Genomic DNA, 24,802 nt, shown 5'->3' on the forward strand with positions numbered 1-24,802 from the left:
TAAACAGAAAGAAACATCATACCTAAATAACCAAGTATTATCTACTCTGAATAGAATTATAAGGAAAGGGTTTGTGCTGTGGCTTTCAGTATCATTTGATATATTTTACAGCTATTCAGAAACAAAGCTTCTTCAGAAATGAGCATTTGAATGTAAATAATTCAGGACTACGGACAGCGCTCGAGGCAGTGGGCGGGGTCAGAGCTTAATCCTCGATCTGATTGGTTGCTCTGTCACCAAGAGCCAATCGGATGCGAGCTGCACGTCGGCAACCACTGATATAATGGAGATAACAGAGATTATCTTGTTTTTGTCGCCATAACTTTGGATCCGCTCATTGTTTGATTATGAAATGGCTGTTTTAGGATTGTTTTTAAAATAATTTGACATGGATTTTACAACATGGATGAAAGAAATGTAGGATGAAGTTGATTTTCAGAGTAAAACAGTGAATGTAGGCTCATGGGTGCCAATGGAAGCAAGAGCAGGAAGGTCTGTATTGAGTCTAAATGCAGTTAGTTATTAGAGTTTTCTGTTTCTCTTATCATATTTTTATATTCTTTTATAGTTTTTATGATGTTTATACATTGTATTGTGTACAAACTATAAATGTGCCTAATCATATTCAGCTCTAAAAGGCTAAACTAACCAAATAGTAGTAGGGCATCTAAAATCCTGACTGGGTATAGATTATATTAATCTCTGAGCAATCTCTGAAGCTGTTTGTCATGGTTTACATGAACTGCATTACATTAGCAATAACATTTCCTTATAGTAAGAAGATATTTAAAAACAACGAAACTTCACAGCATGAGGGAATGGGATAATATTGACTTTGGGCTCCTATTGAATATTTAGTGAACTACATTTGGCTATAAAAGCCTTCATTTCATCCCCTATATACAGTACATGCACTTTCACGAATGACATGATTTGTCACTAGAGTGGTATCATCAACGGGACATCTTTTGTATATTTAGTACTGTATGTACTCTATATGGGTGAAAGTTTGTGGACACTTGACCATCACGCCTGTTGTGGATATAGAAGTTCTAACTGGAGCCACACACCGCCAGGACACAAGTTACAATCAATATTCAGTTTATTGTTTCTTGTCTTTCACAAAGTTTAGATAATGAGTGTTTTGGTGATTGTCATGATGAGTGCCATGGTTCTAAAGGAAAGGAAATATAAAAATTGTTCAAACAAATTGTTAAATCCATCCATCCATCCATCCATCCATCCATTATCTCATCTCATCTAATCTCATCTCATTATCTGTAGCCGCTTATCCTGTTCTACAGGGTCGCAGGCAAGCTGGAGCCTATCCCAGCTGACTATGGGCGAGAGGTGGGGTACACCCTGGACAAGTCGCCAGGTCATCGCAGGACTGACACATAGACACAAGCAACCATTCACACTCACTGTAGTGGCCATTTGTCCAGAAAAACAAAATAAACAAAACATAATCAAAAGGCCACTGATGCACCATGGGGATGTGGTTTAACGCAGGCAAAAGAAGTTGAATGTCCATTCCATAGTATTGCATTTTGTCATGATTTATTTCAAAATAATAAAACAAACAAAAGAACACAGAAAACCATGGCTGCTGCTACCTCTCTTGCGCTGGTGAAAAAACATAGGCCCACTCAGGTGCATGCTGATCCTCAACGTGCCTACCTACTCAAATAACCTCAAATGTCCACAGTGTTAACCAATTACCAAAAATTAACCAAAATATAAACCATACAAATCTAAATATACGAAACAAATAATTAACTAACAAAAATATCATCAAAATCTAATCTAAATAAAGCAAACACTTAAGTTAATCAAACAAACAAAATTACTCATAATTAGTAAATTAAATTTTTAGCAAAAAAAACTATCAACAAAAACTAAACTTTACAAAACTAACAAATAGCTCCTACACTCACTTTTGAGCCACCAATTATAACCTAACCTACACGCCTTTGGAGGAAACCCACACAGACATGGGGAGAACATGCAAACTCCACACAGAAAGGCCCTCGTCGGTCGCTGGGCTTGAACCCAGGACCTTCTTGCTGTAAGGTGGCAGTGCTAACAACTACACCACTGTGCCACCCAATTGTTAAACCACCATTAGATTATATTAAATAATTAGAAAAAGGGTCACCCATTTCATTCATCCTAAACATCAAATCCAAATGATTAGAATCACTTACAATGAAGATGATTCAAAAGACACATGGCAACATAGTCAGAACAGCAGAAAACACTACAGGTGTAGTGTTCAGGGGAAAAAAACTAGAACAAAAGGAGGAAGGCCTGGTCCAGGCCTCTACTTATAGAATGGGAGGTGCAATTGGAGGTACTTCCTGGGTCCTTGAGATCATGATGAAAATAATCCTACAGTTTCTAACAACGCCCATATGTAGTTTTCCTCAAACTGTTGCCACAACGTCGGAAGAACACAATTGTCTAGAATGTCTTTGTACGTTGTAGCATTCCAGTTTCCCTTCCCTGGAACTAAGAGCCCCAAACCTTTTCCAGCATCACAATGCCCTTGTTCACAAAACAAGCTCCATGAAGACACAGTTTGCCAAGTTTGGACTGGAATTTGAACTTGAGTATCCTGCACAGAGTTGAACCTGACTGAACTCAACCCCACTCAACACTTCTCCTTTGGGATGAGCTGGAACGCAGACTGCACTCCAGACCTCCTCATCCAACATCAGTGCCTGATCTCACTAATGCTCTTATGGCTGAATGAACTCAAATCCCCACAGCCACACCCCAAAATATAGTGGAAAGCCCTCCCAGAAGAGAGAGAAAAATGGAGGATATTATTAAATCTGGAATGGGATGTTCAACAAGCACATATGGTCAGGTGTCCACAAACCTTTTGGTTATATACAGTAGTGTGGCAAACCACATGCGCCTTCCCAGGTAAAATAATCTTATGAAAGGTACAAAAGATGTACCAATCATCTCATCTCATTATCTCTAGCCGCTTTATCCTGTTCTACAGGGTCGCAGGCAAGCTGGAGCCTATCCCAGCTGACTACAGGCGAAAGGCAGGGTACACCCTGGACAAGTCGCCAGGTCATCACAGGGCTGCACATAGACACAGACAACCATTCACACCTACGGTCAATTTAGAGTCACCAGTTAACCTAACCTGCATGTCTTTGGACTGTGGGGGAAACCGGAGCACCCAGAGGAAACCCACGCGGACAACATGCAAACTCCACACAGAAAGGCCCTCACCGGCCACGGGGCTCGAACCCAGACCTTCTTGCTGTGAGGCGACAGCGCTAACCACTACACCACCATGCCGCCCATGTACCAATCAATCTACAAGGAAAAATATAGTTTGGTACCTTTATTTCCCAGTTTATTCTAAGAGACCTGTATATTGATATGATGTCAGTGCCTTATTCTATCATGGCTTGTCTTGCCCCCCTTGTATCCTGATACCTCTTTTGCTCAGTAATAATTTCAAAGTCAACGTCCCTCCCATGCCAGGACTTGATCTTCCCAGGCAGTCTACTGTCCCAGTACTAACCAGGCCCTTAAGGCCCATTGGGTGGCACCAATCTCTGTTTCTATAGCCCTCAGCCTCTCGCCTATTACAGTGGTGCTTGAAAGTTTGTGAACCCTTTAGATTTTTCTACATTTCTGCATAAATATGACCTAAAACATCATCAGATTTTCACACAAGTCCTAAAAGTAGATAAAGAGAACCCAGTTAAACAAATGAGACAAAAATATTATACTTGGTCATTTATTTATTGAGGAAAATGATCCAATATTACATATCTGTGAGTGGCGAAAGTATGTGAACCTTTGCTTTCAGTATCTGGTGTGACCCCCTTGTGCAGCAATAACTGCAACTAAACGTTTGCGGTAACTGTTGATCAGTCCTGCACACCGGCTTGGAGGAATTTTAGCCCGTTCCTCCGTACAGAACAGCTTCAACTCTGGGATGTTGGTGGGTTTCCTCACATGAACTGCTCACTTCAGGTCCTTCCACAACATTTCGATTGGATTAAGGTCAGGTCTTTGACTTGGCCATTCCAAAACATTAACTTTATTCTTCTTTAACCATTCTTTGGTAGAACAACTTGTGTGCTTAGGGTCGTTGTCTTGCTGCATGACCCACCTTCTCTTGAGATTCAGTTCATGGACAGATGTCCTGACATTTTCCTTTAGAATTCGCTGGTATAATTCAGCATTCATTGTTCCATCAATGATGGCAAGCCGTCCTGGCCCAGATGCAGCAAAACAGGCCCAAACCATGATACTACCACCACCATGTTTCACAGATGGGATAAGGTTCTTATGCTGGAATGCAGTGTTTTCCTTTCTCCAAACATAACGCTTCTCATTTAAACCAAAAAGTTCTATTTTGGTCTCATCCATCCACAAAACATTTTTCCAACAGCCTTCTGGGTTGTCCACGTGATCTTTAGCAAACTGCAGATGAGCAGCAATGTTCTTTTTGGAGAGCAGTAGCTTTCTCCTTGCAACCCTGCCATGCACACCATTGTTGTTCAGTGTTCTCCTGATGGTGGACTCATGAACATTAACATTAGCCAATGTGAGAGAGGCCTTCAGTTGCTTAGAAGTTACCCTGGGATCCCTTGTGACCTCACCGACTATTACACGCCTTGCTCTTGGAGTGATCTTTGTTGGTTGACCACTCCTGGGGAGGGTAACAATGGTCTTGAATTTCCTCCATTTGTACACAATCTGTCTGACTGTGGATTGGTGGAGTCCAAATTCTTTAGAGATGGTTTTGTAACCTTTTCCAGCCTGATGAGCATCAACAACGCTTTTTCTGAGGTCCTCAGAAATCTCCTTTGTTCATGCCATGATACACTTCCACAAACATGTGTTGTGAAGATCAGACTTTGATAGATCCCTGTTCTTTAAATAAAACAGGGGTCCCACTCACACCTGATTGTCATCCCACTGATTGAAAATGCCTGACTCTAATTTCACCTTCAAATTCACTGCTAATCCTCAATAAATAAATGACCAAGTATAATATTTTTGTCTCATTTGTTTAACTGGGTTCTCTTTATCTACTTTTAGGACTTGTGTGAAAATCTGATGATGTTTTAGGTCATATTTATGCAGAAATATAGAAAATTCTAAAGGGTTCACAAACTTTCAAGCACCACTGTAGATAGATAGGGTTACAGTGGAGGGCTGGTCCTCTGGTAACCACGAGACTTTGACTCCTAACTAACATCTGTATTGCAGCACCTCGCCAGATGACAGTAGGTACCATTTTTATGATGGTCTATGGTATGACCTAACCACAAGTAGAACTCACAATCTCCTGGTCAAGAGGCGGACACACTCACCACTAGGTCAAACTCACCATTAATTCTTACCTTCATTTATTCCAGAATCCACCACAACATAATGAAGAAAGTCAGTACTCATCTGGATGGCGTGGCTTTCTATCCAGTTTGGGCGTCTCTGTTCCTTCAGGGTTGCACATCGGGTCACGACGGATGATTCGGGAAAAGAGGACATCTGTCCCAGAGTATGTTCTGTCTTCAGTGCCTGACCCTGAGAACTTACACATGGAGTGGAGCCTCCCTGCTTTTATCAACATGTTCTTACCTGAGTTTCCCCACCGCAGCATCCCAGGACATGAGCACTTCCAGGTCAGGAAAAAACGTCCTTCATTCCACACAGGAAGTTTTGATTTGCGTTTCCATTGGTGAAGCAGTCAGGATCATTTGTATTGTTCCTTACACCAATTTTACGTTCCTTGCACTGGCTGCCAGTTAGATTAAGGATTCATTTTAAAATTTTAGTCATTATTTTTAAAGCTATTAAGGGCTGTGTGTGCCCCCAGTTATATATCTAGTTTAATTGAGATCAAAGAGGTGTCCAAGTATAGTTGAAGATCTAATAGTGAGCTTTTACTGAAACCGTTACCATTCATCACTCAAAAGACATTAGGCGATAGGGCATTCGCATCAGCAGCTCCAAAGCTTTGGAAGACGCTGCCGAAGTTAATTAGAGATGCTGATAATTTATCTAGTTTTAAATCTTTACTTAAAACCCATTACCTCAGTTTAGCTTTTAATAATTGATATTTTTCAGAATCTTATATGTATGATATACATATTCTATCATTTAGCATTTAAAAAACATATTGTATGGTTTTTATATGATTGTTAGGATATGGTTTCATTTATATTTGTATTCTTTAACTTTATTTATGGACAATATTTTAAGCACATTTGATCATATATGGGCGGCACGGTGGTGTAGTGGTTAGCGCTGTCGCCTCACAGCAAGAAGGTCCAGGTTCGAGCCCCGTGGCCGGCGAGGGCCTTTCTGTGCGGAGTTTGCATGGTGTCCGCGTGGGTTTCCTCCGGGTGCTCTGGTTTCCCCCAAAGACATGCAGGTTAGGTTAACTGGTGACTCTAAATTGACCGTGAGTGTGAATGGTTGTCTGTGTCTATGTGTCAGCCCTGTGATGACCTGGCGACTTGTCCAGGGTGTACCCCGCCTTTCGCCCGTAGTCAGCTGGGATAGGCTCCAGCTTGCCTGCGACCCTGTAGAAGGATAAAGCGGCTAGAGATAATGAGATGAGATGATCATATATGCATGCACAGTGCGCTATATAAGTAATAAACATTATTATGATTAGATTAGATTAGATAGAAATTTATTGATCCCTTTGGGAGGGTTCCCTCAGGGAAATTAAGATTCCAGCAGCATCATTACAGAATAAACAGAGAATAGAAAATAGAGAAAAAACTTCTAGATAAATTAAATTAAATTAAATTAAGTATTTACATATACAAATATAAAAAGAATAAGACATGGGGAAGGGGGGGAAGGGGGGGCCAGCAGGAGAGATATTGCACTTTATATTGCACATTATATTGCACATTGTCCGGTATTGCTTATTGTTAGGCTAGGCTACTGCTCCTTCCCGTCCTCTGTCCTCCTGTTCCCCCTCCTCCCCCCCAGAGAGGAGTTGTACAGTCTGATGGCGTGAGGGACAAAGGAGTTTTTGAGTCTGTTCGTCCTGCACTTGGGAAGGAGCATTCTGTCACTGAACAGGCTCCTCTGGTTGCTGATGATGGTGTGCAGAGGGTGACTGGCATCGTCCATGATGTTCAGTAGTTTGTCCATAGTCCTCTTCTCTGCCACCGTCACCAGAGAGTCCAGCTTCATGCCGACCACAGAGCCGGCCCGCCTGATCAGTTTGTCCAGCCTGGATGTGTCCTTCTTGGATGTGCTGCCCCCCCCCAGCACACTACGGTGTGGCAACCACAGACTGATAGAACATCCACAGGAGTTTCCTGCAGATGTTAAAGGACCGCAGCCTCCTAAGGAAGTATAGCCTGCTCTGTCCCTTCCTGTATAAGTGATTGGTGTTGCAAGTCCAGCCACAGCCCGCGGTACTTGTAGGAATCCACAGCCTCCACCTCGACTCCCTCGATCAGAACTGGTCGTGACCTTGGTCTGGACCTCCCAAAGTCAATAACCAGCTCCTTGGTATTCGAGGAATTATTATTATTATTATTATTGGCGAAGCAGTTAAATGTCTAATTATGATGGCAATTCAGATAAGTTTTTACTGAAATATTCTTCATGCTGTACTTTCAGATCCTGGGTTACATTGCCAAAGGATCATTTGGTCCCATCTTGAAGGTGAAGGACAAGTCAAAACAAAAGACTTATGCACTTAAGGTAAATTGATTACTTTTATTTCATATATCGTTGTGTTATTATATCCTGCACTGTAAAAAAAGAATAGTTGAGAATACTTCAAATTTCAAGGCAACCGTCTGCATTAAGAATTTTATGTTTTGCCAACGATGTGCCCATGATAATCCAAACTATGATAAAACTGTTATCTTTATTAAGAATTCTTAATTAAGTCAATTTTCAATTCCTCATTCTGCCAACATAGATTTCTCTTTTTGCTGAACAGTGGCATTCACAGTAGTACAAAAAGGCAATTGAGGTTGTCACAATTTTTGGGGGGCTTTTTTCACCTTTATTTGGATAGGACAGTGTAGAGACAGGAAATGAGCGGGAGAGGGATGGGGAAATGACCTCAGGTCGGAATTGAACCCGGGTCCCCGGATTTATGGTATGGCACTTTATCCACCTGAGCCATGACACCCCCGAGGTTATTGCAATTTATCATTAAACTATACATGCCTTTTTTCATTGTTCTACACAATTACAAAACTTCAATAATGTACAATAAACTTCACACTTTTTTAAAAACTTTATTTCAATATTGAAGTTTTGTAATTGTGTAGAACAATGAAAAAAGGCATGTATAATTTAATGATAAATTGTGATAACCTTAGGGACATCATGGCTCAGGTGGATAAGGCACCATCCCATAAATCTGGGGACCTGGGTTCGATTCTGACCCAAGGTCATAGCCCTCCCTGTCTTTCTCTACACTGTCCTATCCAAATAAAGGTGAAAAAAGCCCCCCCAAAAATAGTGATAACTTCAATTGCCTTTTTGTACTACTGTGAATGCCACTGTTCAGCAAAAAGAGAAATCTATGTTGGCAGAATGAGGAATTGAAAATTGATTTAATTAAGAATTCTTAATAAAGATAACAGTGTTATCATAGTTTGGATTATCATGGGCACATCGTTGGCAAAACATTAAATTCTTAATGCAGACAGTCGCCTTGAAATTTCAAGTATTCTCAACTATTCTTTTTTTACAGTGTGTATCACAGTGCTGTTGGATGAATCAATTTTCTATAACAGCAGCTCTGACAAAAATGTGTTCTTTCGAAATATGACATAGGTTTTTTTACGAAACAATTAGCGTATTTAGTAAAAATGCTGTTATTTTACAAAGTAAGACATGTAATTGTTTATACGTATAGTATATTACACCTTTACACATTCATCAGTTCAACAAAAAGCTGACCTAAATGATTTAAAGCTAGGCGGCCTTTCGATTTCATAAAATTGATGAAATTTAGTTCCGTCTGAAATGTGGTGATTGTGATATATGTTTATTTCTGTAATATCTCACAAAATATCAGGCCATTCTGTGGCTGGGAAGTTATTTAATTTGAGGGGATTAAAGCAAATAATGTGCATGAAATCACTCACTTCGTGCAGTCGAGCAGACAGAGGAAGTCCGTGTGTGTGTGTGCAGGTTTACCTTTGAGCGTGCACTGACAGTTCCATCATTCTGTCGCTAAACGAACAGCTGATCACACCGAGGTGCTCGCTGAGCACCGATATTTATTAGTTTGATGTTTCCTTTCCTTCGTATATAACATAACGTCTTTTCTTCTCGCTTTCTTTCCGTTACTGTAGTCGGTCTTTCACGTTTCATTCGCACACTCACGTCCTCCATTTTTCTCTCCTGTTTCAAATTTGTATCCCATAATGCCTTGTGCGAACAGGAAAAGCCCACCATGTGATGCATGATGTAGTATCTTGAATCGGGTCATGGTGAAGCAGGAAAAAATAACGGAGAATTTAGGGCCATGTAGAGGTAAACTCATTAACTGTTCTGTTTTTAAAAAAACAAATAAAATTGGAAGTCTGTGATTCGAATTCAGTAGCTTTCAGTCCACTGAACAAAAATAATTGGGTGCCGGGGAAAATTCTTTTTTATGACCTAAACTTGAAAAATCTGAAAGGCAGTCTACCTTTAAAGGTTTAATGTACTATATCATGTATTATATCTATCCATTCATTAACACTGGGTGGCTCTGGATTCAACAATTTTCTTGCGATTGTCTTATTGCTAGCTGCTAACAGTGCATGAACCAACCTCCTATCTTTGCCTATTCCATACTGTGAATAGAATATTGTATAGGGATATTAGAATAATGTCCGGTAGGAACAATGGCACCCCTGTGACATTCAAAAGCTTAAGAGAAGAGAGCTGTATTTCGTCGAGGTTTATGAAATCTGACTTCTCATACAGTGTGTGTGTGTGTCAGATATAACCTGGCAACATGGTATCCTTCCAAATATACCCCCAATTGCATACTGCACATAAATGATCAAGAAAATGAAACAGTAGCCCACATATTAACCGGATGTAATTATTACAAGGGACAGTATGTAGCCAGGCATGACCGTCTAGTCAGTTTGGTTGCAAATGATTTAAAAAATATAAATCAAGGAAATGATTGTAATGTTTTTCTACACAGTACTGTAAAAACAAACTGGTTTAATCAAAACACAGATAATGACTATTTCAAAAACATTCCAAATACCCCAGATATTGTGATTGTAAACAAATTAGAGAACTCTGTGCTTACAGAAGTGGGGTGCTGCTTTGATTCCTACATGGACACTTGCTATTATTCCAAGCTACTAAAATACCAACCATTACAGGAACGCATCCTCCAGCTGGGATATGAATGCAAGTTAATAGTATTGGTTTTTGGGAGCTTAGGTCATATACATAAGAATGTTGTTAGAGGATTGCAGATGGGGGACTGCAAAAGGGGGGCGCAAAAGTATTGGCAAAATATTGTTCTGTTTCAGCTATCGGCGGCACGGTGGTGTAGTGGTTAGCGCTGTCGCCTCACAGCAAGAAGGTCCTGGGTTTGAGCCCCGGGGCCGGCGAGGGCCTTTCTGTGCGGAGTTTGCATGTTCTCCCCGTGTCCGCGTGGGTTTCCTCCGGGTGCTCCGGTTTCCCCCACAGTCCAAAGACATGCAGGTTAGGTTAACTGGTGACTCTAAATTGACCGTAGGTGTGAATGGTTGTCTGTGTCTATGTGTCAGCCCTGTGATGACCTGGCGACTTGTCCAGGGTGTACCCCGCCTTTCGCCCGTAGTCAGCTGGGATAGGCTCCAGCTTGCCTGCGACCCTGTAGAAGGATAAAGCGGCTAGAGATAATGTGATGTGATGTTTCAGCTATCATTGGTAGCATGCAAATATAGAAACGAAGATGTTTTGTTTATCCTTGAAAGTCGATTGATTTATTAACAACAATATTAGTATAAGTGTGTAAGCCATTAAGATCTGTCAGCCGGTCAATAACCTCTTCCAAGTTATTTGGATCTTGTATTCTTTGTTTTTTTCTTGGGTCCAAATAAAAATAATCAATGTGTGTGTGTGTGTGTGTGTTCGGGAACTTAGGTCATCCCGAAGTCTGAGATTCTTCGTCTGGGTGTGCTGGACCAGTCTAAGGAAGAGGTGATAATCCAGGTTAGAACAAATGCTGTGCTTGTACAGTATACTCACCTTTTTTTTAGCTTTTAGATCAAATTGTAGCCTCTATAGTACACTGCGTACTTTCAAAAAAGGGTTTTATTAGCTTTATTTTTAGTCAAGAGTTCTCTCAGACAGAGTCATCATGTCTTTTACCTCTAAGGTATTTTGATCCCTCAGTTGTTCGCTGACTCAGTTGTCCTGTGCCGTTATTATCTAACTGTTGCTTTGCAGCGTCAGGTCCACCATCCTTTCATCCACGACCTGCAGGACTGCTGGCAGACCCAGCACCATCTCTATATTAGTGAGTGACTCGGAACTCAGACCGCCCCCTCAGTACAGCTTTCCTCCTCCTTTCCTTTCGTCAGGATGCCAATTCACCCAAACAATCATGATTCCCCTCCAGGCTGTCACAACCTCCCTTATACCCATGTGTAGACTTCTGTGCTCTTTTACTTCAAGCATGTTGACTTCAGAAGAAGGAATGATATGTACGGTATAGGAGCGTGCAGTATAGCTAAAAAAAAAACACTGCAGAACCCAAAATGTCGAATGGAAACTTGAGGAAAAACAAGATATCCTTTAGTTTTTCCGCATTCATTTTTACACTACTTGCTTGAAGAAAGCAGAACAGAAGTGAATACCTGCCAAGAGGCTAAAATATACGTAAAGTCGCTTCCTGTCCGTTTTCAGTACCAGAACTTGCTTTGTTCGTTTCTTTGAGTGAGAACCCAATAGCCCTACCCAAATAGTGAACTGACCCGATGTCCTATTGTGCCTGTGTGACGAACAGAAATAATGAAATCCACTGTTGCAATGGCACATCACACCCAGCGTCCCATCCCTCTTCACTCCTTTTTCTTTTCCCCTTCAGTTAGTTCTTTTGTTACTATAAAACAGTGTTGAGAATGAGTTGTGATGTCTGTTCCACTCAGTTCACCCACCTGTATTAATAAATGATGCGTACTTGTGTGAATATCAGCTGTAGAACTACTGCATGCTCGTGTACTTTTAGATTCACGCTCTAATGCTGCATTTGACATCACTCGGAAGTGCAAAGTCGCATCTCGGCATTATGTCGTTTTTGATCTCCGTGCATTTGAGCTACAAAGTGGAGGAGAAAAAAAAAACTATGGACGCCTCTATGTAGATCTTGGGTTAGCAACAGGTGATGAGTGATGTATCGATATCTCCTTGAAACAGCAAACCGTATAGCCAGTGTTAAGGCCCAATCCCACAATACCAATAACTATACCTATAACGATAACTATAAATAAATCAGTCCCCTGCAGTTTATGTGGTCGGTGCTCATATTAGACTGATAACGATCCCTATAGCCCAGGCCTGGGTTTATCCGTATCGCTGAGATTGCTTCTGGAGCCATTTTTCCAGGCCTGGAAAAATCTGATCCGATAAAACATCTGACCAATCAGGTCATTGTTTACATGTGACATTGTCTGAGCACATTATTTTCCCCATCTTTGTACATCCTTGTTGTGTCATGAAGTCACGGAATACGGATTCACGGGAAATAAAAATATAATCCAAAGCACAGATCTTTTATTCACAGATATGTGATATTCCGTGAAATCCATCCATCCATCCATCCATTATCTGTAGCCACTTATCCTGTTCTACAGGGTCGCAGGCAAGCTGGAGCCTATCCCAGCTGACTACGGGCGAAAGGCGGGGTACACCCTGGACAAGTCGCCAGGTCATCACAGGGCTGACACATAGACACAGACAACCATTCACACTCACATTCACACCTACGGTCAATTTAGAGTCACCAGTTAACCTAACCTGCATGTCTTTGGACTGTAGGGGAAACCAGAGCACCCGGAGGAAACCCACACGGACACGGGGAGAACATGCAAACTCCGCACAGAAAGGCCCTCACCGGCCACGGGGCTCGAACCCGGACCTTCTTGCTGTGAGGCGACAGCGCTAACCACTACACCACCATGCCGCCCTTATTCCGTGAAATATCAATAGTAAATTAATAAAGTAAACATATAAATAGTGACGATATTTTAAATATGAACTTCAGCAGTCCAAACATTTAATTGTTTTAGACTTCTTAATTTTTTTATCCGTGATGCATCAGCCGTATGAAATCGGAAACCAGTCTGTAATATACTGAAATGTCCGTGATCAATCCGTAAATTATTATCATCCGTGATGCATCCGTATTAAAATCCATAACCACTCCGTATTTTGTATACTTTTTGATTATATTTCTGTAATCCGTGACCTATCCGTATTATATCAACCACTGGAGTGTGTACACGGGTTGTTTTGGAGTCCAGGCTGTACAGTATGACCCGGAATAATGTGCTACTACTTGGAAAAAACTTCCATGACTATTCCTAAGTTGCATGCGTTTATTTCCCCGAGTGTCAGGACCAAGCGATATTATAGTCGGGATTATAGTTGTGGTGTTTCTGCTCCAGACTGGAACTAAATTCAGGCAGAGGGATCGTCAGAGTTGGAGTTATACAAGGTATAGTTATAGTTATTGGTGTTGTGGGACCGGGCCCTTAGTCTATAACAAGTGAATTGGTATAAAATACTTGGATAGAGTAATAAAAAATGTAAAAAAAAAAAAAAAAAAGTCCTTCCTGGGCCAGGATCTGGTATTCCCAGGCCGTCTCCCATCCAAATACTAACCAGGCCATTAAGGCACATCAGGCGACGCCGATCTCCATTTCCACAGCCCTCAGCCTCTCGCCAATTACCGTACATATCTAGAGTTACAGTGGAGGGCTGGTCCTCTGGTAACCGCACGAGTTTATCTTTTAACAAACTCTTTTGAACTCTTTTATAACTTATTTAATGGTAAGAGGTCCTAATTTGCTTACTGTTCGTGCTGTGAGCAGCCGTTTTGATTTGCTGAACTCAGGGTTGATGAAACCATCCCAAAGAGGAACTCCGAATTGAGGGGCCTACTTTTGTTTTTGGTTTGTCGAATGCAGGATAAGAAAAAGCTCTGGTCAATGTTTATCTGGAACCTTGCTTATTTCTGTCAGTTTTTTTTTTTTTAATGTGTGTGTGTGCATATACAGTACACGGGACGGAAGATGTGTGAGATGGATGGTCTTGGCATATTGACACAGTGATACTATTATCATACCTGGCATCCTCTTTATTTCCTTGTTGCCTCTTTAGTGTGTGACTACTGCAGCACAGGAGATTTATACACCTACTGGGTGATGATCGGTCAGTTTGGAGAAGATGCAGTTAAGGTGTTTGCTGCCGAGCTCGGCTCTGCTCTAGGTAATCATCTTAAACTCGATTGCTTATCCTTGGGTTTCACGTGACGTCACATCCGCCTCATTAACCCCGCCGACAGTAGTCGGAGGGGTTATTATTTTCACCTGCGTCAGTCTGTGTGTGTGTGTATCTGTCTGTCTGTCTGTCTGTGTGTCTGCAAGATATCTCAAGAACCAATGGATCAATTTGGACCAAATTTTGTACATGTGTTGCCAATCACCCAGGAAGGAAACCATTACATTTTGGAGGTCAAAGGTCAAGGTCATGGCAGAACTTCGAAATTTTCGCCCAATGTATTTTAATAGGGAAAAGGCGGGGTTTGCACTCGTTAGAGTGTCCCTGTCTAGTTAGTTATTCAAAACTTTAGCCGGTGGTCTACCAAAGCTCACTTGACAAAGCATTTGTACGGAGAAGGTGCATCGCTCGCATGAAAAATGCCTTACGCTTGCGTTGTTTTAGGTTGTTCGAATCGATCAAACCGTGAAACTGATAAAAGTTTCTTCAGGGTTCCTCGTGAACTAATAAAAAAGGGTGAACGAACACAGGATTTCACAAAAAGACGGCGAAAAAGGTGGCTTTTGAACCTCTGACTGAAATTGAAGGGAGCCGAGTCGAAGCACGCTCGAGTTTGCAGTGATCACTTGGTGAAAGGTTTGTATTTCCCTCTCAGCTACGTCCTTAGTGTTTTCCAAGTACTTTTCTTGCTGTGTGTTGTTATTTTACAGGACTTTTTTTAGTCATGAAGCGCTAAAGTCCCCAGCTGTTTCTTTGTTTACTCCTCACAAAGTCCATATGCATGACGGTCGCGACAAAATTCTTCCCCAGCCGTACAGTTACAACGCGCCGTGATCACTTCTCTGTCTTGTTGAACTAAGATCCAGGTCTTTAAAGGGGTTTCTGATGACCTTTGTGAATGATTTAGCTGAGCGATAAGAGCCAACACAAGTGAGAATCAAGCTAACTGTTGTTTGTTTACACTTCAACTTGCAGTGCTTCGTTGTAAAGACGCGAACGAAAAGCTTAAAAAAACATACTTACACGGGCAAAAACAATACAGGATTCATTCGGGAGTGACTTGATAGCGAGGTCCTTTACCCAGCCACATACAAAACAGTTGTAAGCCTCTGTACTCTTCCACGCTTTCATCTGTTTCGTGGTGTAGAAGGACGTCTGCAACACCAGATAGTTCGAGATCACGGGCGATTGCTCTAAGACAATGAGGGAGGCTCAGCCTCCTCTAAAAATGCCCTTATAACTTTAATGTGTGCGTGAGTTTTTCCCCCTCGTGACAGCGCGATGCAGCGCAGACTCAGTGCACTTCAATGGCATTTGGGAGCTCTGCGCTTTTCAATCTCAAAATGCAAGACGGTTATTGGACAAATACTGCGAAAATGCCTGCCTACGGACTCCCAGCCTCACATGGGAGGGACATGGCAGTTTCCGCGAGGAGACTGGTGATTGGTGAAAGTGGCCGGATATTTTCTTTGATTGACAGCTCGTTTCAACTATAGACAGGCAGCGGTGAATTTCAGTTCAGTCGCATGCGGAATCGCAAGTGCTGTGGTGTATTGTAAGAGATCAGCTTACATTTCGATTTCATTCATTACATACGGTTTCTACCAGCTTTTTTAGTTTGTATATATTTTCATTGTAAATAAAGTGTAAATATAGTGTTGTCAAGTTTGCTATCTTAGTTCCAGAAATTTAGTTTATTTGAGTGACTGAACTTGAACTTGAGGGGGCTAGTCAGCTAGCAAGAAAGCTGCGCACGGAGGCCAAGCATTGCTGATTTAATTTTGGCGAAGCCATTTGCCAGTCTTCCTTTCGAGGAAAAAATTAAAATTAAAGAGCAGGGTAGACCAATGCCTCAAACTGACTTGGTGAAAAAGGTAGGGAATAATACTCGTTCCTTTCAGCTCTCCTGGTACGAGAAAGTGAATTGGCTAACAGCAAGTGACCCACATCAACAACAGTAAATAGGCTACTTTAGTAATATGTCATGGATGGACCAAAAATATAGAATCTATTTAAAATGTTTATGCTGAGTATATTATATTGGAATATATATTTTTCTGGATATGAATTAAACACAGCTACAATTTGGAAAACATTTTTAAACAAAAACACAGCCGAGAACATTTCACACTACAGACCTGGATTAAAAGTGAAGGGTTATCAAAATTGTCAATAAAACATTTCTCAGTCAAAATAAGTAAAATATAGGGAAAGTGTCATTGAATGAAATGTGTGGCACCCAGCTCTACTGCTGAGGTTCCTGACAAAGAGCTGCTTTCAATAATGATCAATTTTTAAACATGCCACAATTTTAAAATATAAAATGTTAAACTATACCCCCCCAACACCACCATCATGTATATTGGACAGTAGGCTAATGGGCCAAAAGAACCTGTTATTTCACAGTTTGTGACGCTGCCAACAATCAGCCAGATCAGAGGCAAGAGTATGGGCAAAATTGATGTGTTTTTTCTTTTAAAATCTGGAAATGTCGTAACCGACCAGCCTCCCCTGTTTGAAAGACTACCAGCCGCCACTGTTCGAGATGTCGGGGAACTCGACTGAAGGGTAGTTTTCCAGATCGTATGACAAATCCTTCTTTCCCAGACTGTAGGGGTCGATTCCATTGCACATAGCAATCTTCTGAATATATCTAAAGCGAGCAGCGGCTTCTAGATTACGAGCGTACTCTGATAAGTTATCGCTAGTTGTTTGCACTACGGCAGCTGTTTTGCTTTGCTCGACCACCAGCTGTTTTACCAGAAGTGAAATCGCTAAGAAAAGTCACGTGACTGAAACCCAAGAATTGGTGCTTTTCTTACAAAGCAGGACTTTTATAGCACATGACATCACATGCCCCATGACCCTCTCTGATTTAGCTGTGTCCACCATCTTTGTGGAATAACACATGCATAGCAACAAGTACCTTAATACGAAATGCCGCAAATTTGCGCAGTTATCGGCTGCTCAAACAATTCTGCTAAGGCGAGAGTCAGATTGTTTAGTTAACCCACTGTTAAAATGCGAGAAAGACCCCGAATGGAAGCTCTAACCCGTAGACGACAGAGACAGTGGCTTGCAAATCTGAACAGATCAGACATAAAAGAGACCAGCTACAAATATATACGAGTATGTGCAAATTATTTCATAAAGGGTAAGTTTATATTTCTAACATTTATGTGAACCATAGACAAAATATATATAAAATTCGACATACCATAAGTGATAAACATGTAAGCGCTACTCCAATTTATATTGCAGTTACAAATGTATAGCACAAAGCCCCAGTAAAATGTAGGTAGTTGAGTTTGGTAAAATGTTGCCTTAGAAGACGTCAATAATTAGTTTTTTTTTTTTAATTTGTGTTTTGTGTAACGTTTGCCCACATCAGGAACCTACTAGATCCTTACAATAAATTTGCACTAAACTTTTGTACAGTTGCGTTTGAAAGTTTGTGAACCCTTTAGAATTTTCTATATTTCTGCATAAATATGATCTAAAACATCATCAGATTTTCACACAAGTCCTAAAAGTAGATAAAGAGAACCCAGTTAAACAAATGAGACAAAAATATTATACTTGGTCATTTATTTATTGAGGAAAATGATCCAATATTACATATCTGTGAGTGGCAAAAGTATGTGAACCTTTGCTTTCAGTATCTGGTGTGACCCCCTTGTGCAGCAATAACTGCAACTAAACGTTTCCGGTAACTGTTGATCAGTCCTGCACACCGGCTTGGAGGAATTTTAGCCCGTTCCTCCGTACAGAACAGCTTCAACTCTGGGATGTTGGTGGGTTTCCTCACATGAACTGCTCGCTTCAGGTCCTTCCACAACATTTCGATTGGATTAAGGTCAGGACTTTGACTTGGCCATTCCAAAACATTAACTTTATTCTTCTTTAACCATTCTTTGGTAGAACGACTTGTGTGCTTAGGGTCGTTGTCTTGCTGCATGACCCACCTTCTCTTGAAATTCAGTTCATGGACAAATGTCCTGACATTTTCCTTTAGAATTCGCTGGTATAATTCAGCATTCATTGTTCCATCAATGATGGCAAGCCGTCCTGGCCCAGATGCAGCAAAACAGGCCCAAACCATGATACTACCACCACCATGTTTCACAGATGGGATAAGGTTCTTATGCTGGAATGCAGTGTTTTCCTTTCTTCAAACATAACGCTTCTCATTTAAACCAAAAAGTTCTATTTTGGACTCATCCATCCACAAAACATTTTTCCAATAGCCTTCTGGGTTGTCCACGTGATCTTTAGCAAACTGCAGATGAGCAGCAATGTTCTTTTTGGAGAGCAGTAGCTTTCTCCTTGCAACCCTGCCATGCACATCATTGTTGTTCAGTGTTCTCCTGATGGTGGACTCATGAACATTAACATTAGCCAATGTGAGAGAGGCCTTCAGTTGCTTAGAAGTTACCCTGGGGTCCTTTGTGGCTTCGCCGACTATTACACGCCTTGCTCTTGGAGTGATCTTTGTTGGTCGACCACTCCTGGGGAGGGTAACAATGGTCTTGAATTTCCTCCATTTGTACACAATCTGTCTGACTGTGGATTGGTGGAGTCCAAACTCTTTAGAGATGGTTTTGTAACCTTTTCCAGCCTGATGAGCATCAACAACGCTTTTTCTGAGGTCCTCAGAAATCTCCTTTGTTTGTGCCATGATACACTTCCACAAACATGTGTTGTGAAGATCAGACTTTGATAGATCCCTGTTCTTTAAATAAAACAGGGTGCCCACTCACACCTGATTGTCATCCCATTGATTGAAACCACCTGACTCTAATTTCACCTTCAAATTAACTGCTAATCCTAGAGGTTCACATACTTTTGCCACTCACAGATATGTAATATTGGATCATTTTCCTCAATAAATAAATAAATGACCAAGTATAATATCTTTGTCTCATTTGTTTAACTGGGTTCTCTTTATCTACTTTTAGGACTTGTGTGAAAATCTGATGATGTTTTAGATCATAGTTATACAGAAATATGGAAAATTCTAAAGGGTTCACAAACTTTCAAGCACCACTGTATGCTTTCATCTGCTTCTCAGTGATGAAGCTAGTAGTGAACACCAGGTAATTCACAATGTCTGTGTAATTCACACTCGGCCACATCTGTACATCGTCTTCATACTCTACAACATTGCTGTACGGATCCACCCCTGAACATCCTTTTATCTTTTCCCTGTATCTGACTTTGTCACTATTACTCCATCCATCCATCCATCCATTATCTCTAGCCACTTATCCTGTTCTACAGGGTCGCAGGCAAGCTGGAGCCTATCCCAGCTGACTACGGGCGAAAGGCGGGGTACACCCTGGACAAGTCACCAGGTCATCACAGGGCTGACACATAGACACAGACAACCATTCACACTCACATTCACACCTACGGTCAATTTAGAGTCACCAGTTAACCTAACCTGCATGTCTTTGGACTGTGGGGGAAACCGGAGCACCCGGAGGAAACCCACGCGGACACGGGGAGAACATGCAAACTCCGCACAGAAAGACCCTCGTCGGCCGCTGGGCTCGAACCCGGACCTTCTTGCTGTGAGGCGACAGCGCTAACCACTACACCACCGTGCCACCCGTCACTATTACTCAATTTGTGATATATTTTTTGAAAAATTACAGTTCGCCAATGTACTCTCCTCGGTCGCCATGGATGCTATCCCACAAAGATGGCAGACACAACAAAATCGGAGCGCATCATGGGAGATTTGTGACGTAAGTGCAAACGGTCTGTTTTGTTTTGTTTTTTCTCTCACATATTGCAGGCTTTCTTCATGATTTTGGAATCATCCACCGTGACGTTAAGGTAAGTGCATTTTTTCCTCATGTATATATGTCAAGATGACATCATGAGCGATCAAATTAGTGATCTGAAATGTCTGTTTTTATCTCCTCCAGATGGAGAATGTTCTTTTATCGGATCAGGGTAAGTGCAGTCTGTATTCTGCATTCTGTCCAATAGAGTGTGCTGTAGATTGAGTTTGGCTTTGTCGAACATTCCAGAACATTCCAGAAACGGTCATGAATCTGGACAGCCTTCACAGTGATGATGTTAATTCATCTGCCTTTGTTATTAAAGATTGATTTAGTTCGATTTAATTTGATTACACATACAGTATAGGTCTGTCTTTAGGAGACTGTAACGGATGTGAAATCCTACTGTTACATGGACATGCATTCATAGATCTGAATATTGTACTGATTTGTTGTTTTGATGTACGTCAGGGCATTTACGCCTGGCTGATTTCGGTTTGTCCCGGAGGCTCGAACGTGGCGGAAGGGCATTCACTATCTGCGGGACAATTCAGTACATGGGTACATTTCCTTTTAGGTTATGCAGAAGATGTAAACTGGCATATCCTCTGAAATATATGAAAGGAACTGTTGTTATAAATAACGTTGCATTTGGTTTGTTTGAAATGTTTTGAGTAACATCGTCATAGGCCTCGTAACAGCGCAGTATTGTATAAAACTGTCCTCCAACCTTAAGTCTTACAAAAGCTTCCTGTTATATTACAGCTCCTGAAGTGCTGAGCGGGGGTCCGTACAGCCACGCTGCTGATTGGTGGTCACTCGGGATCCTGCTCTTCGCATTGGCTACTGGCAAGGTGGAGTCATAATAAAGCGGGTCACTGAACTGACACGTGACTGAATCACTGTGCAGAAACGTTTATATATAATCAGTGATGCTGGACTGCAGGTGACACAGAGTCCAGATTTATTTCTTTGGAACAGTGCACTTGAATCACGGTAGTGACGTTACACATTTCTCAGATTAATACCGTTGAGACTGATAGATTTTTAGCAAAATATTCAGTGGATTTGGAGAAGCAGCACACAGGAAGTGATGTAATACCATGCAGTGGTTCCACAGAGTTGCTCCATAATCTCTCTCTCTCTCAAAAAAAAAACCTGTGTTATCTGAAGCAGTTAGTTTTTTTATTTTATTTTATTTTTTGCTCATGTTACAGTCCGGAATTTTTAAGAATAAACATAAACCATAGTAGAGTCCTATGATTTGAATAGTCATAATTTTCGAAAGTAACAGAATTAAGTACTAAGTCAAGAATTATCCATATCTATCTATCTATCTATCTATCTATCTATCTATCTATCTATCTATCTATCTATCTATCTATCTATCTATCTATCTAAGTTGAGTTTATTTTCACTGTGTGTAACCCAGTGGTGAACAGTTACTATTAAACCTGGGACTTGAGCTCAGCTGAAACTTAGGCCAAGTTTACATTAGACCGTATCTGTCTCGTTTTCTTCGCGGATGCACTGTCCGTTTACATTAAAACACCTGGAAACGCCGGGAAACGGGAATCCGCCAGGGTCCACGTATTCAATCCAGATCGTGTCTGGTCCGGTGCTGTGTAAACATTGAGAATACGCGGATACGCTGTGCTGAGCTCTAGCTGGCGTCGTCATTGGACAACGTCACTGTGACATCCACCTTCCTGATTCGCTGGCGTTGGTCATGTGACGCGACTGCTGAAAAACGGCGCGGACTTCCGCCTTGTATCACCTTTCATTAAAGAGTATAAAAGTATGAAAATACTGCAAATACTGATGCAAATACTGCCCATTGTGTAGTTATGATTGTCTTTAGGCTTGCCATCCTTCCACTTGCAAGTGGTAAGTGATATGCACTAGGATCACACACACAGCGGCTCAGTCCCGAATCACTGCTCGTGCGCTTCACTCGCGCGCTCTGTGAGCTGCGCAGGGCCGGAGTGCACACCCTCCAGAGGGCACTCGCTGTTCAGGGCGGAGTGATTTGGAGCGCAGGATGCCTGCGGAGCCGAGCGTATCCGTGTATTGGCGTTGCTGTGTGCACGCGAATCGTGTATTGGCGTTGCTGTGTGCACACTAATCGTTTTAAAAACGTTAATCTGATGATCCGCTGATACGGTCTAATGTAAACCCCACCTTAGCCAGACACCAAAAAAGCAACAGGGCAAAGGATTCTGCGAGGGATTAGCGGCAGGCTGCCAGGTCGCTCCGTTGTGTGTAGCTGTTGATGTTGATTTTAAAAATAACTAAGTAAATTACACAGGGAAATGAATACTTAAGTCTGAGTGAAAAATACTGTGGCAAGCGTGCAGCGTGGAAGAAGAGTCTGGAGACAGAAATCTTAGTTTCTCGGTCGTTAGCTTATGCTACTTGCTCTCGATAGATAGCACTGGCTTGACTGCTTTATTAGCATTCGCTACCACTCCTGATGTACGCTACACTGGCTGGAAGGTGACTTCACTGCTACGCTGATGGCATCGAGTCACGGTTAAGCTCATGTTGGCCTTCGAAAAGGCCTAGGGTGATACATTTTTGGCCCCTCCCACTGTAAATCAAAATCTGATTAGTTAATTCATCTGTCACTTCCTACACAAACATACATTCTGTTTTGGCAATGAAGTCCTAACCAATGAGTGAGCCAGCTCTAAACTCTTCTCAGCCTAGACACAACAACCAAACAAAAATCTCATCGGATAACTCGATTTTAATGTTTTCAGGACAGTAATTTCTATCCTTTCATTTCTGAAGCACATTTGATAGAAAATGAGGCCAAATTAGAATTAGAAGATAATAATTATTATGAAAGTATGAAAGAAATTAAAGAATGAAAGAAATTAAATGTAAATTTTGAAATTCTGATATGTTTGGGCCTTCTCTGAAGGCATAGAAGGCCCTGACGATTCTCCTCTGGGATAACCCATTCAAGGCTTCGAAGGAAATTCTGTATCTACACCCAAGACAATTAATCTGTAAACCACTGTACACAGCCTCAGACACACTTTGCACTTTACAATAACTCAAATAACCACACTTTACAACCGTGATAAACAGAAAAGCATAAGCCCTGAACAGGCTACTTTGGGCACAAACTCACCCAAACTGGACAGTTAAAGACTGGAAAAAGACCAAGCAATGGTTTTCCTATCTTATCGATGCTAAATTGTTGCAAATTATGAAGGACTGTGTACATGATGTCCTTTGATGGACTCACATCCAGTCCAGAGTGTATTGCCACTTGGCACTTCATGTTCCTGGGATAAGCTATGGATCCACCAAGACCCTGACCAGGATAAAGCTCACTGGAGATAGAGTGAATGAACACGCCCTGCACTGAGGGCCCTGAGCGATACCGTACATAACTGCTTAGAGCACTTATAGTTAGAATTGGCTATGAATGTATTTGTTTCTTGAGTTGGTGCTTGCTCCTTTATAATCTCACTTCTTCTCACAGTTCCCCGTACCTCCAGAATCAGATCACTGTTGCATGCTGAGGAAGGTACGCGGCTTCCCTTACGAGATGCCCAGAAGCTTCTCTCCTCTGTTTGCCCTTCTGCTGGCGGAGGTGAGAAATAAACCCTTCCTGAAGACCAGTTCAGTGTTAAGTTATAATCAGACCACTTAGTCCTGGATGCTGATGTAGATTTTCACCCAGAATACATTTAGACTCGCATTCTGACTTTCTCATCCCTGACAGTTGCTGTGTAAGACCCCGCCATGTCGCCTGAGAACACTGGAGCGCTTCAAGCGCCAAACCTTTTTCCATGGCACTCCGTTCGACTGGCAACTGTTACAGAAAAAACCCATGGACCTCATCCTGGAACTGAAGAAGCGGCCCGATCGACCTGCCACAGCTTGCCGAGGTCTCACACTCGAACCATTTCCCAATTTTGATTTCGACTGCGATTTCCTCGGAGGTTCAACCAACATCTCTGCTCAAGAAACACTAACATTAGCCAATGTGGAAGTAATGGAAGCTGTTGATCAAGGGACAATAATTCCGAGCGATGTTCCACAGAGAGCATTTTTGTAGCAAGATGCTAACTGAATGTTGTTAGTTTGAAATGTGTAGCACAGGATTTTATAATTTTCATAATTTGTTACTTCACTGTAAGAAATGCTTGTGTCCCTTGATATTATTTAGAATAAGTCGAATATTCATGCAACATGTGAGTTCCCATGATGCCAAGGCTTTTTTTTTTTGCATTTCTCAGGGCTACTGTATAATCAGTTTTAAGATTAAACTTAAAACAACAACAACAACAACAGAAACAACATGCTAATATCCTGCCAATAACAAGTCCACCTTTTGGGTGACATTCTATCAAAAACCACTGTATGTATTTTTACAGGCCTTTTGCTTAATACACTGGCTTTTAACGTGTTTGTTACACCACAAATTAGATTTGTATTAATGTTTATTATTACAAAAAACTAGTGGACCTAATTAAAGTGCATATCACGGGTAAATTCAGGAGCAAGATCAGTGTAAT

General features: G+C 41.5%; 1 protein-coding gene across 1 annotated transcript; it reads left to right on the plus strand.

Annotated features, from left to right (window-relative positions):
* The first annotated feature begins 385 nt into the window (after positions 1 to 385).
* rskrb (ribosomal protein S6 kinase related b) lies at positions 386 to 24,434 on the plus strand. Its single transcript, XM_060935233.1, has 12 exons — positions 386 to 492; positions 5,403 to 5,666; positions 7,633 to 7,716; positions 11,119 to 11,187; positions 11,425 to 11,494; positions 14,359 to 14,466; positions 20,279 to 20,319; positions 20,412 to 20,439; positions 20,739 to 20,828; positions 21,033 to 21,121; positions 23,764 to 23,874; positions 24,007 to 24,434. Exons 1-12 carry the CDS (start codon positions 463 to 465, stop codon positions 24,340 to 24,342), a joined length of 1,320 nt encoding a protein of 439 aa, XP_060791216.1. The 5' UTR covers positions 386 to 462; the 3' UTR covers positions 24,343 to 24,434.
* Positions 24,435 to 24,802: the final 368 nt, after the last annotated feature.

The sequence above is a fragment of the Neoarius graeffei genome, chromosome 12, assembly GCF_027579695.1.
Source record: "Neoarius graeffei isolate fNeoGra1 chromosome 12, fNeoGra1.pri, whole genome shotgun sequence".
Lineage (NCBI taxonomy): Eukaryota > Metazoa > Chordata > Actinopteri > Siluriformes > Ariidae > Neoarius > Neoarius graeffei.

Excerpts from the sequence above, each read along its gene's own strand:
- rskrb (XM_060935233.1), top strand. The coding sequence starts at position 463 with ATGGGTGCCAATGGAAGCAAGAGCAGGAAG. Across the intron at positions 20,320-20,411 it reads TCATCCACCGTGACGTTAAG|ATGGAGAATGTTCTTTTATC; the intron begins GTAAGTGCATTT and ends TATCTCCTCCAG. Across the intron at positions 23,875-24,006 it reads TTGCCCTTCTGCTGGCGGAG|TTGCTGTGTAAGACCCCGCC; the intron begins GTGAGAAATAAA and ends CATCCCTGACAG.